Genomic DNA, 11,849 nt, shown 5'->3' on the forward strand with positions numbered 1-11,849 from the left:
TATTCATCTCCTATGTATTTATATTTGTGTGTATTCATTTTCAGAGTACAATTCAAAAGATTTGATAAACAAAAGATAATATGTTATGACAGTAAATAAAATTGTCCACTCGATAGATGACCTTTCATGTTACAAGGCAACCTCTCAGGCGCAATAATATAAAGGACAAATTGTCAAAGCACTCGTGGAAGTCAATAGAAAGGACATTGTTATCTTTACAAAAAAGGAGACCACGAACACACAAAACTTGTTGAGGTCTCTTCATTTGTACTTTCTTAGGAGATCTTCTAGTTCTTAGCATTTGCAAAGGATTTATGCTAGTAAGTGCTTTCTTTGAACTTTGTAATAAAGTTTAATCAAATTGGATTTAAGTATTTAGTTGTTAGTTATGTTTGATCTAGATTTATGCTTGCTTTCATTTAGTATAGTGTTAGAATGGGAAGCGTTTAGGAAATAATTTTATGCTCTTGACTCATGCTTACTAGCATCTTAGATTAACAGGGCTGAGTGCACAATTATGGCTCATCCGAATTCCCTGCTCCCATATGTCTAGGCCTAGTGGGTAGGGTGTCATTATGGTCATGTCTAAGTGGAATACGCCAACTCAGATTGTCCTCTACCCATTTTTTTTGTTATCAAAAAAGAAAAAGAATGGTATATAATAAATGCAGTGCAAGCTGATCCTTTTCTTCCTTTTTCTCACTTAATTCTCTATTTCCACCTTGCTTTCCCTCTCACACTCCGTGTGAAGATAAGGCGCAGTTAAGGAAAAAGAGATGCACAAAACGCTGCAAAAAGCGTTGCAATGATTTGTACAATTACACTGAAATTGTATACAGCGGTTGCCTTTCATGAGATTGTAAATTATACTGCATAAAGGGACATCCTACATCAACATGGCTGTATAAGTAGAATTCGAATTTTGCTATGACTACCTCTTTGTTAAATTCTTTTGATCTTACTAACAAAACTCCTAACACGACCCTTCTCAGATTATTGTCACTCTTCAGTCATTATCGTCTTTGTTGCCATCGCCTTCTACAAGTGTGTCTGGCCTAATTATTCCGAGTTTGCATTTGGATATTTCTCATGAACTAGATTAGTGTTAGTGTTGAAATTAAGGAGAAAATATTGTAGAGAAAATTGTGTAGTGAGTGGAAGAAAGTAAAGAGACTAAGAGCAGAGACCAAACACGTTTGAGTCATCAGTTTTATGAAGGTAACTTTTCGAATCGAACAATGTGAATTCTGTACATTGAAAATTTATCCCTTTTGTTCAATTATCATATAGAGTTCTATCAATTTTTTTTTTTTTAGTTGAGATGACCCATATATCCTAACTTTTCCTAGGGTTTTAAATAGCTTCCCAACTATGAGAGCTTTCACAACTAGGCTTGCAAATGGAAAATGTAGGGGAAAAGTACAATCAAGGCATAAAAATGTGTTGGCAACCGGACTTGTAAAATGCCAGAATTGCAAATTTTTTTGCAATTGTGCTACAGTGCCATCCTAAATGTAGGATGGCACTGTAGCACAATTGTAAAACTAAATAATAGTTTTTTATTCACCCATAAATGAATCTAACTTTTTCTCTCTCTTTATTTTCTATGTTTTTCATCTCTTCTATCCTTCTCCACAACAACCTCTCTCTCTCTCATCACGTCTCTCTGTCACGGTGGGCATATTCTAGCATGGGTCTGGCATGGGTTGCTCAAGCTCATCGATGATGGGCTGTGATTCTCGCCGATAATGGGTTGCTTAAGCTCGATGAAGATGGGCTAGGTTTTGTGTGTTGTGGTGCTATGGAAGAAACATTGATCTAGCAGGGGTGGTGCAATGTGTTTTGTGTATTTTGATCGGCGTTGATCTGGGTTTTGCTCAACAAGTGTGTTTTTTTAATATTTGGGTTTTATGTGTTGTGTTTTGATCGGGGTTGATTTGGGTTTTGCTCAACAACAGTGTGTGTGTTTTCTAGTGGGATTTTGGTCGAGGTTTTGCTCAACAACTATTTGGGTTTTGATCGGGGTTGATTTGGGATTTTTTTTTTTTTTTTTAATATGGGTTTTTGTTCCGATGGGATTTTGGTGGGTAGTGGGTAGTGTTGAAGGCGCGGTGGTGGTGACTGGGTTGTTTGGCTTTTTTTAATGGGTTTGGTAGGTATTTTTTGGGTTTTTTTTTTGTTTTCTTCTTAATTTGGATTTTTGGTTCCAGTGAGATTTTGGTGGACAGTGGGTAATGGTGGCATGGTGGGCATGGTGGTGGTATGGTAGTGATTGGGTTGTTTGGTTGTTGAGAGAGAGACATAGAGGTAGGGACAGAAATGAGAGAGAGAGAGGAGTGATAGATAATTTGTTATTATTTTATTGTATAATTTATATTATTTTAATGTGTTGTATTGTAAAATAAAAATTGAGATGTTGGGTATATTGTAAAATAGTATGATATAATTGATAAAGTAGTTTTTTAAAATAATAAAATAGGATAAGATGACATTTTTCATTATGGATGCTCTTACTGTGATTGTATTTTGGGTTAGCTATGCAATGGCCGAAAATGGTTTTAAACTTTAACATATTGGAGGGATGTACATATATCCCAAATTTTGCAATCATATTGATGTGACATTTTTTTATATATATATATATATATAATTTTCGATAATTAAGGATGAGGTGTTAAAGCTGTGCGGAACTTTGATCTTCTTGGCGGAAGAAACTAAAAGAAAAAGCTTTCCTTTTGCCTTTTAAGTTTCTTTTTAGAAAGCTTTAAAATTTGGGGGTTTGGTACTTTGGGGGCTTTTGAGCTTTATCAAGATATTGTTGTGTGTGATACCGTATCACCAGTACTAGTTGTTTGGTATTGAGGAAATTTTCCCTTTGCTTAAAAAAGTTTTATGCTTTTAATTAAGCTTATCGATTATTAGTTTTTTTTTTCTTTTATTGGCAATTGATTCTTAAGGATAATGTTAGTGCTTTGATTGCACAAATGAATAAGACACTTGCAAGATATTATACTCCTTTTTTTTGCAATAATTATTTATGTTAATTATTTACTTTAAAAATATCTTTTGGGATTAATATATGCATAATTAGAAGCTAACTTTTAGATATATTTATTGCAATGCAGAAGAAAAAAAAAAGTGGAAGCTCAAATATAATAGAAGAAGTGCCAGATGATTAGAGACTTCAAAAAATATTTTGCTGGAATATATAAGACATTCTTATGTTTAGGTATAATTATTTAAATTAGATTGTCGAGTTGTGTTTATGTTAAAGTAACTTTATAGGATAAGAGATTGTCATTTTTAAGCTTTTTCTAAGTCAGATTGTACCATTGTATTTTTTATATTAGAAACCTATTTTGGTATTGCCTTTTATGAAAAACTAATTCTTTTTCCAATATATTGGGTTCTGACCCTAAAATATGAGCTAGAAAAAAAAAAAAAATTCGTGCTAAAAGCTATTATCTCTAAAAAAAGAAAAGAAAAGGAACTCTTTCAAATTATGGACCGATTATGTGTATCTTTAGTCATCATTGAACGTAAAGCTTTTGTTCTTTTTTGAGAAACTTAAACGTTAAGCTGACCAATATAAATTCTAAAAATTTAGCTAAAAAAAAAGCCTATATGATATCATATCATAGAAATCGATGAAAATCTTTGTAATGCAAATTCTAGTCTACCATATAGATGGTACAAATATCTGAATGAGAAAAAGAAATAACCAATCACGTTTGAGGTGGGGATATAATTATCATCCAACATAACGCAATTAAGGTGCATCGCCGATCAAAACTAGTCAAGCCAAAGTTTCTCATAGATTTTGAAAATAATAAATTTTATTTGATGACAAAGTTTTCACAACTGCTTGCATGGCATGTTGTGATCGATACAAACCCATTTGAAATATTGTTTTGAAATTACACTTTTTCAAAGTACAGTTTCTTTTTAACTTCATTTCTCAAAAAAAAAAAAAAAAAAAAAAAAACTTCATTTTCCCCCCCTTAAGTATAGTTTTCTTCAATTAACATATTTCTAAAAATTAAAGTAATAAGTCATACTAAAGAGACACTAATAAAATTGACATTAACGGTGGAATTAATAATATGAAGGTGATTCTAATAAAAACTCATCACTCTAAAAAGTTACAAATAAAAAAGTGAAATATTTTGTATATCACACTATTGACTGCTATATGTAAACCCGACAAAATTAAATCCAAACATGTTAACCCACCCAAATCCAAACTTTTGCACAAACTCAAACCATTTTTTTTGGTGGACAATGATTTTTAGACCCCTAAAGGAAATTGAGTCAGTCCAAATCCAAACTTGCACAAACTCAAAACATTTTGCTAGGTGTAGCTACATAACTTGGGTGACACAATGAGAAAGTACTGGTAATAGTGTATAAAGTATAAACAATACTAGTAGTGTCTCATATCACTCATGCAAAAGTTCAACAGGGGCATTTTCGGTAACTTCAAAAAATTCCCAAACCGTTTATAGGGGACCAAAGGTCACGTGAGGTCCAACACGTCTGATAATCATTGCCTCTCTCTCTCTCTCTCTCTCTCTCTCATATATATGAAATGGTGACACTACGCTCAATCGGATTTCACTCATAACAAATTTTCGCTCCCACTTTCTCGAGAAAAATATCACAGAGAAAAAGGAAACAAAGAAAGAAAAAGCAACTTGTTGATACAACAAATTAATTCTCATCGATCAGAATTAAGGTCTGCTTAGGTAGCTATTTTCTCTGTTTGGTTCTGACATGATAAGTTTCATGGAACTAAGTCTGTGATGGAAATTTGACACAATGAACTTGTTTGGTGATGGTTTTTTTTTTGCAGGTTTTATAACTTGTTTTTGTCAAATTCCACTTGGGTTTTCAGTATATTTCACAAAGGTAATAAGTTAATAACCCCTTTTTTTTTCTTTTTTTTTTTGCGTTTTTCTTTTCTTGCATTTCAAGTTTTCTTGGAGATAAGAATGTATAAGTTGTTTGGCTCACGAGAAAAATCGTAGGAAACTGAAGGGAAACTGTAAAATGGGTTTTGGAGTTTTTTTAAAAGCTTGTACTTGTTTTCTAGGAAATGGGTTTTCTGACTTTCAGTACATGGAAATCTTTTTTGATGTAACCAATAGGAAAGTACCTGGAAATCTTTTTTGATGTGAACCAATAGCAAAGTACCTGGAAATCTAACCCAAGCAATTCAAACTCATTTTTCATGAATCAAACTAACCTGGGTCTTTGTTTCAATTCAAAATAAGAATAGATACAACTCTTTGCTAGTTTTACAAGCTCCTGCATAGTCTCATAGTTTAAACTCATTGGGCAATATTATTATTTTAATGTGACTGTTTGTTTCTAAGTTCGGGTCTGCATATTTTGCCATGTTTATACTCTAAAGCTTTTTCTTACACAGCCACAGTGTTTATTTATATAATATACATAGAACCCTACATGAATCCAAACAAATAAAAGCTGCAAAGTACATTATATTGAAAACCCATTTCAACATCTTGCTCAAATTCCCATCTTAGTTTTTATTTTAACCATATTGTTAGTTGTTACCATGCACATTAAACATTTTGGTCCGTATTTTCTTTACAGATTCACAACCATGGAGGAGCTAGATAATGTAAATGCCACAGCTAAAGTAATCTCTCTCTCTCTCTCTCTCTCTCTCTCTCTCTATTACTTTGCCACAATTTGTTAACAGCTCATTACTTGGAAATTTTTTAACAAAAGCTGTGCCAAAAAGTTATGGTTTAGCATCTTTGGTGATCTCTATTTTGTTAGTTAGGGCTGTCACTCACTCACACAAGCATGGTGGTCTGAGTTTCAATTTTTATTTTTTTTATTTTTGGTTATTCAAGTATGTTTCCACTCGCGCTGTGAAATTGGGGTTGATATATTTATTTGAGTTGATTTGATGCTAAAGCAAAAACAATCCAACGTGAATATTGCTGAGTAGTAGCAATTTGTTGTCTTAGCACGCGCTACAAAAGCGCGTGTAATGTTGTCCAGATCCTGTTAGAGCAAATCAGCGATATTTGTGGGGTTTGTGTGCATGGACGTGTAGTAGAGAAAAAGAGAGAAGATTTTGGTTTTCTATAATGATGAGATTTGCTAAAACCCGCATGAATGGCAAAGCATGTATTGTATATCAAAACCATTATCACTTGCTGATATATATATTTGCAATTGCAGCTAAACAGCGTATATTCTTTGCAGATTGTGTTTGTGTACGTGCATGTGTGATGTGTGCTTGTCAAAGTGCGAATTATTAGCCCAAATACTCTTAACATTTGATTGAATAGGCTCTCTAGTATTTTGGTCATGAATTGGAGAGTAAAATGGTACATTGTAAATTTATTTTGTGATTTAGATTATATATTATAAATCTAAAGTGTATTATTTTAAATATTCAGCATTTAGATTTAGGAAACTTGGAGAGAAGACCATATTTTGTATCTAGTATACTAAAAAAAAAAAAAATTAATCTAATCTATAAAATAAATCTATTTAAAACGAATGGCATAGTAATGTCAGGTTTAGGAAATTTAATATAAAGAGAAAATTGTAGGTGTTTAGTGTACTAGGCAAAAAATGACACTCTTTATTATTGGTGTATCTAATACTACATTATTTAAAAATTTAAATGATGTAGTCGACTATTAGAGTTAAAATAAATAAATTTTGAACCATGAAGATGGACTTGATATTGTCATGCAACACGAATACAACAAGCGTCAATTTTTGTGTCTAGCACCGGACCGGACCCGTAAAAGTTAGTATTTTGGGTAAGATAAAAGTGTGTATTTTTTACTATTTTTTATAATTATAAAATCAGAAAAATGGGTATGTATAATAATTGTGTATAATTTGTTTGTGACTGCGTTTTCGTTTTTTGGCTTTTGGTTTTGAGCAGGAAATGATGTACTTGGACTTGGGGCAAACAGAAAGGCCATCTTTGGCTAGACATTCACTGTCCAAAGGTTCTTCCAATTGTACCCCTACTCGGCATCTTTTATCACATCCCTGATATGCCCTCATCGTTTTTTTAGATTTACTGATTTACACCCATGTCCCTCAAGTTTATTCAGTTGCACTTTTCTGGTAATGCAGATGCTATAGAGCACATAAAGGTGGGATCTTTCTATGAAATTGATCACTCCAAGCTCACACCACAAACCCCAGAACAGCTCAACTCAATCAGGGTCATCATGGTACATATTATACACAAAAGTTCCACCATTGTTATTGTTATTGTTTTATTTTTCATATATACATCTTTTCTGGGTTCTTTTTAACAAGTATTGTTATTTTTTTCAATTGGGTCAGTTTGATGACTTGGGTTTTTTTTTTTTTTTTTTTTTTCAGGTGAGTGAGAAAACTGAATTTAACGTAGCAGTGAGGTATCCAAGCACTTGCTCTCTTCGTACACATTTTAGCAATGGGAATTGTGAGAAACCAGAGGGGAAGAAGCTTCCTTCACTGAATGAGAAATACATAATGGATTCAGAACTTGCTGGAGAGGTGCTTTATAGAAGACTAACAACTCAGGAAATTGCAGAAAAGAGAAACTCATGGAGCTTCTGGGTTGTGCCTTGTATGGAGGCTGAGAAAGACTCAGACTCGGGCCCAGCCTCGAGGACTAGGCTCAGGGATGCAGCTTCTAAAAAGGGTATGTGCAGCTCTGAGGTCAATCTCACTGGGATGGTCCAGTGGGGTAAGCGTAAGAGGGTCAGGTTCATAGGCAGGCATGAAGAGCAAAAGGTTGAAACTTTATCAATGAATGTGAAAGATAAAGAAGCAGAAGAAGAAGGGAAAGGGAAAGGGAAAGATGAAGAGGAAGGTGGTGATGAAGATGATGAGGATGAGGATGAGGTAGAAGAAGTTGATGGTGAAGCTGTGGAGCTAGAGTCATCTAAGGCAAAGAAGAATCTTAAGAGAAAGTGCCATGGTTCTAGAAGAGCTCAAATGCCCAAAAGAGCTAAGCGACAGAAGAAGCAATCTCAAATTCAGGTTCACAATCAGAGTAAAAAGAAAAAGATCAAAAATTCCATAGAAAGATGGTCTGTGGACAGGTGAGGACACAAAGAGCTGTTCCAATAATTATGTCAAAAAATTTAACTTTTTACTACATAATTAGTCTAATAGTAAATTGAAAGTAGTTTTCGTATTTGAATAGATTTGGAAATTTCTTTAAATTGATACATGAAATTGTATTTATGAAGGTACAAGCTGGCTGAGGTGAACATCTTGAAAATTATGAAGGACCAAAAAGCTTTCTTTGGGAATCCAATACTAAGGCCAGCACTGAGAACAGAGGCAAGGAAGCTCGTTGGTGATACAGGTTTATTAGACCATTTGCTGAAGCATATGGCTGGAAAGGTGGCGCCCGGAGGGGAGGAGCGGTTCCGGCGGCGGCACAATTCTGAAGGGGCCATGGAGTATTGGCTGGAGAGTGCTGATCTGCTAAATATTAGGAAAGATGCTGGGATTCAAGACCCTTATTGGATTCCACCACCTGGGTGGAAGCCAGGAGATGGCCCTTCTCAGGATGCTATTTCTACCAGAGAGCTTGGGGAGCTCAAGGAAGAGATGGCCAAAATGAAAAAGTAGTGACCTTTTTTCTTGATAGTATTGATCCTTTATATATTTGGCCTTGTTCTTATTGATAATAATGCCATCTCTCTTTCCATTTTTTATTTCATTTATCACTTTTGTGGATTTTAGTACCTAGTGCCTTTTTTCTTAACAGTCACTTTTCTGAAATGGAGTTTAGTCTTATTGTGTCTTTGATCATGTTGGTCAAACAGGAATATTCAGGAGCTGGTGACCAAAAAGCAAGAGGAGAATCTACCCATTGCCACCACCCCAAATTCTTCTGTGACATGTCTGAACTGGGACCATGAAGAAGGTTCACTGATTCCATTGAAGGTGAACATTAACAGATTTTGCTAGTGTTCAATTCAGCTTGACGATGCCTGTATTAACTATTTGATATTTTTCCCCCTCCAAATAATCAACTATTTGCTTAATGTTTTCACAGGAAATGTATACAGATTGGATGAATAGGAAAGCTAATGTTGATAAAGAAGTCAAAGAATTGATGAAAATTTCACAATATTTGAGTGGAATGGAGGTACCAACCATGAACCTATCCTCTAATCCTTGCTGTTTTGTCGATTGAAAGTGCGTAGGTATATTGCCATGATTTCTATTTTTTTGCCCTGAAGCGCCTGACAATTATTGTCAAGACCATAGCATCCGAACTTTGGAAATGACCCACATGCTGATCCATTAATAAATAAAGGACATTTGTAGTTCTAGCTATGCTGTATAAGGTTACCCAATTAAATTTTATATTGTCACTGTATTGGCCAATTAATTGTCTTTAGGAGAAAATAATAACTTTTATGTTATATTAATTAATACAAAAACATGATTGTATTTAATTAGAAAATCTAAAGTTTAACATTTAATAAATTTTTTTTAAGGCCAAGTATAACATTTAATAAATGGGTTAACAATTCCCTTCCGGGTAATAATACTTGGGAGAATTTTTTTTTTCTTTTTTTTTGATGAACTACTTGGGATAATTTTGAGATGTACTAGACATGAATAACACCTGAGCAGTTGTCTTAATATTTTGTCAGTTTTGTCATGTTTTGATTTAATGGAGGAATGACAATAATTATTGCAAACGACATTATAACATGGGATCTACAACATATATTTCATGAATAATGGTGCTGAATTAACTACTACGTAATAAATGAAGTGGTTTATAAATTTTAAAAAAAAAAAAATGTTAACGAATACCGTTAAGGTAATGGTTAATGATCTATTTAAAAAAAAATTATAAAAAAAGGAAAAAAAAAACAATTAATATTTTAACAGTTTTTTCCATTTTCCATAAAAGTAGTATCAAAATTTTCCTAAAATAGATTGTTAACTATTATTCTAAGGGCGCTGCTTAAAAAAAAAAAGAAAAAATGAAAAAAAAGAGGTAAATGAAGTGGCATTGATGGACGCTTATTAATGCAGGAGAAAATGGGTATGCTGAAATCAGCTGCAGGGGAGGAAACAATCATGCCAGAATCAGAAGCACCACCACTATTATTGATAGGATCTCCAACAACACCATCACACACTGTAAGAGAGACAAAGGATCAGTTGGAACAGAAGAACAAATCAGGTGAAGAACAAGAGGACAAGGGAGGAGACAAGGCAGCAGTAACAACAGCAACAGAGGACAAGGCAGCAAAGATAAAAAGGCTGAAGAGTGGGTTCAGGATATGCAAGCCACAGGGGTCCTTTCTGTGGCCAAAGCCAAACATGATCACATCCCCTCAGTCTATGGTCCACCCTGAAGACCACCTAGTGATCTCAACTCCACCTTCAGCCTCTTCCACAACCTTAAAATCTCATCTCCTCCCTCCATATAAGCCTCAACTTGGCCCACGCCCAACTTCACCTGTCAAGCCATTGGCTGAGAGGCGCCCTGTCAGCAATGCCATCCTTCAGTGTGTAATCACTAAACCCTCTCCTTCTCCTCCTCTCCCACCTGAGACCCCCCAGACCCATAGTATCACTACAACCAAAAACTCCCTCATTAACCTCAATGAGCCCCCTCAGACACAACAGAGTGACACTGACACTGCGTTTTGTGGGACTATCACCTCTCAAAGAAGGCACTTTAACCTGACCTCCATTGCTCCAATGCCACAGGTGAGCATCTCTTAGCCCTCATCTCCTCCAATTGTGTAATCATAAGGATAAAAAAAAATTTCACTAGTGATATATAGCCCTTCTATCATTGACATCATTTTTAATTTTTTATCATATACCAATCACAATAAATCATGGCAATAGTTGCGAAAAATAGTATCTGTAGACTTATTTCTATTTTTCCCTAATAAGTCTAGTGGTATAAAAATTTTCACAACTTATGACGTAACTTATCATCGATGTATTATAAAAGTGGTATCACTCACGAGAGAGTGCATATATTGTTCCAATCACAACTCATAACCTTAACAAGACGTGAAAAATATTAGTACTTCTTGCATTGTTCTGTTTAACTTACTATATATGAGGAAAATGAATCAGTTTTCCTGCGTTTATGATGTGCTTTTTTGTACCTTACAGTTCGAAATGGTTGAGAATGAGGAAGAAACAGAAAGCAAGGATATGAAAAGAAACCCTGATGACCAGAAGCAGCAAACTCCTCGAGGTAGCTCTTCTTCCACCTCCAACTCCTCGTGGTTGACATCAGGAGAGGGGTGGTGGTTGGGTCTGGCTTCTCCCAAACCTTCTTTGGACAAGTCTAACTAGGGTTGATTGTTTTGATTTTTATATTGTTATGTGGAGAGGTTTATAGGGGTTAAGTATACAAAGAGATTCTTAGTAAAGTCATATTTACACGATTGAACAATACATATATAACTTGTAAGAAGGGGTTTTATATAGACAACATATCTTTTGGAGGTTCTAGGATTCTCTCTTTTGGAAGTAAAGGTTAAAAGTGAAAAACTTGAGATCTATGTAAGACAAGGTCCTGTCCTTTCTGGTAAGCATTATAATATATAGTAAATTAGTAATAATGCTGCTTTGTTGGCTCTTACTTGCATGTTGGTGGTGACTACTTATAAAACACATGCCCATGCAATGCAAACACGTTAAACACACACACAGATGTGTGTATATATATATATATTTGACGATTACACAATGACCAGGTGCCAACCTTTTTGAAATTCTTCCCACAAGGTTCATAATAGTTTCTTTGCAAAAAATGAGTTCCTTTGTATTACTTCAGAATCGCTCATGGC

The 11,849-nt window shown here is 34.5% G+C and overlaps 1 protein-coding gene across 1 annotated transcript; it reads left to right on the forward strand.

Moving 5' to 3' along the window:
• The first annotated feature begins 5,626 nt into the window (after positions 1-5,626).
• LOC126700822 (protein DYAD) lies at positions 5,627-11,586 on the forward strand. Its single transcript, XM_050399006.1, has 10 exons — positions 5,627-5,662; positions 6,938-7,004; positions 7,135-7,235; positions 7,390-7,765; positions 7,877-8,096; positions 8,247-8,630; positions 8,832-8,952; positions 9,065-9,157; positions 10,063-10,746; positions 11,167-11,586. Exons 1-10 carry the CDS (start codon positions 5,627-5,629, stop codon positions 11,350-11,352), a joined length of 2,268 nt encoding a protein of 755 aa, XP_050254963.1. The 3' UTR covers positions 11,353-11,586.
• The last annotated feature ends 263 nt before the right edge of the window (positions 11,587-11,849 follow it).

This window comes from Quercus robur, chromosome 9 (genome assembly GCF_932294415.1).
Source record: "Quercus robur chromosome 9, dhQueRobu3.1, whole genome shotgun sequence".
NCBI classification, from domain to species: domain Eukaryota; kingdom Viridiplantae; phylum Streptophyta; class Magnoliopsida; order Fagales; family Fagaceae; genus Quercus; species Quercus robur.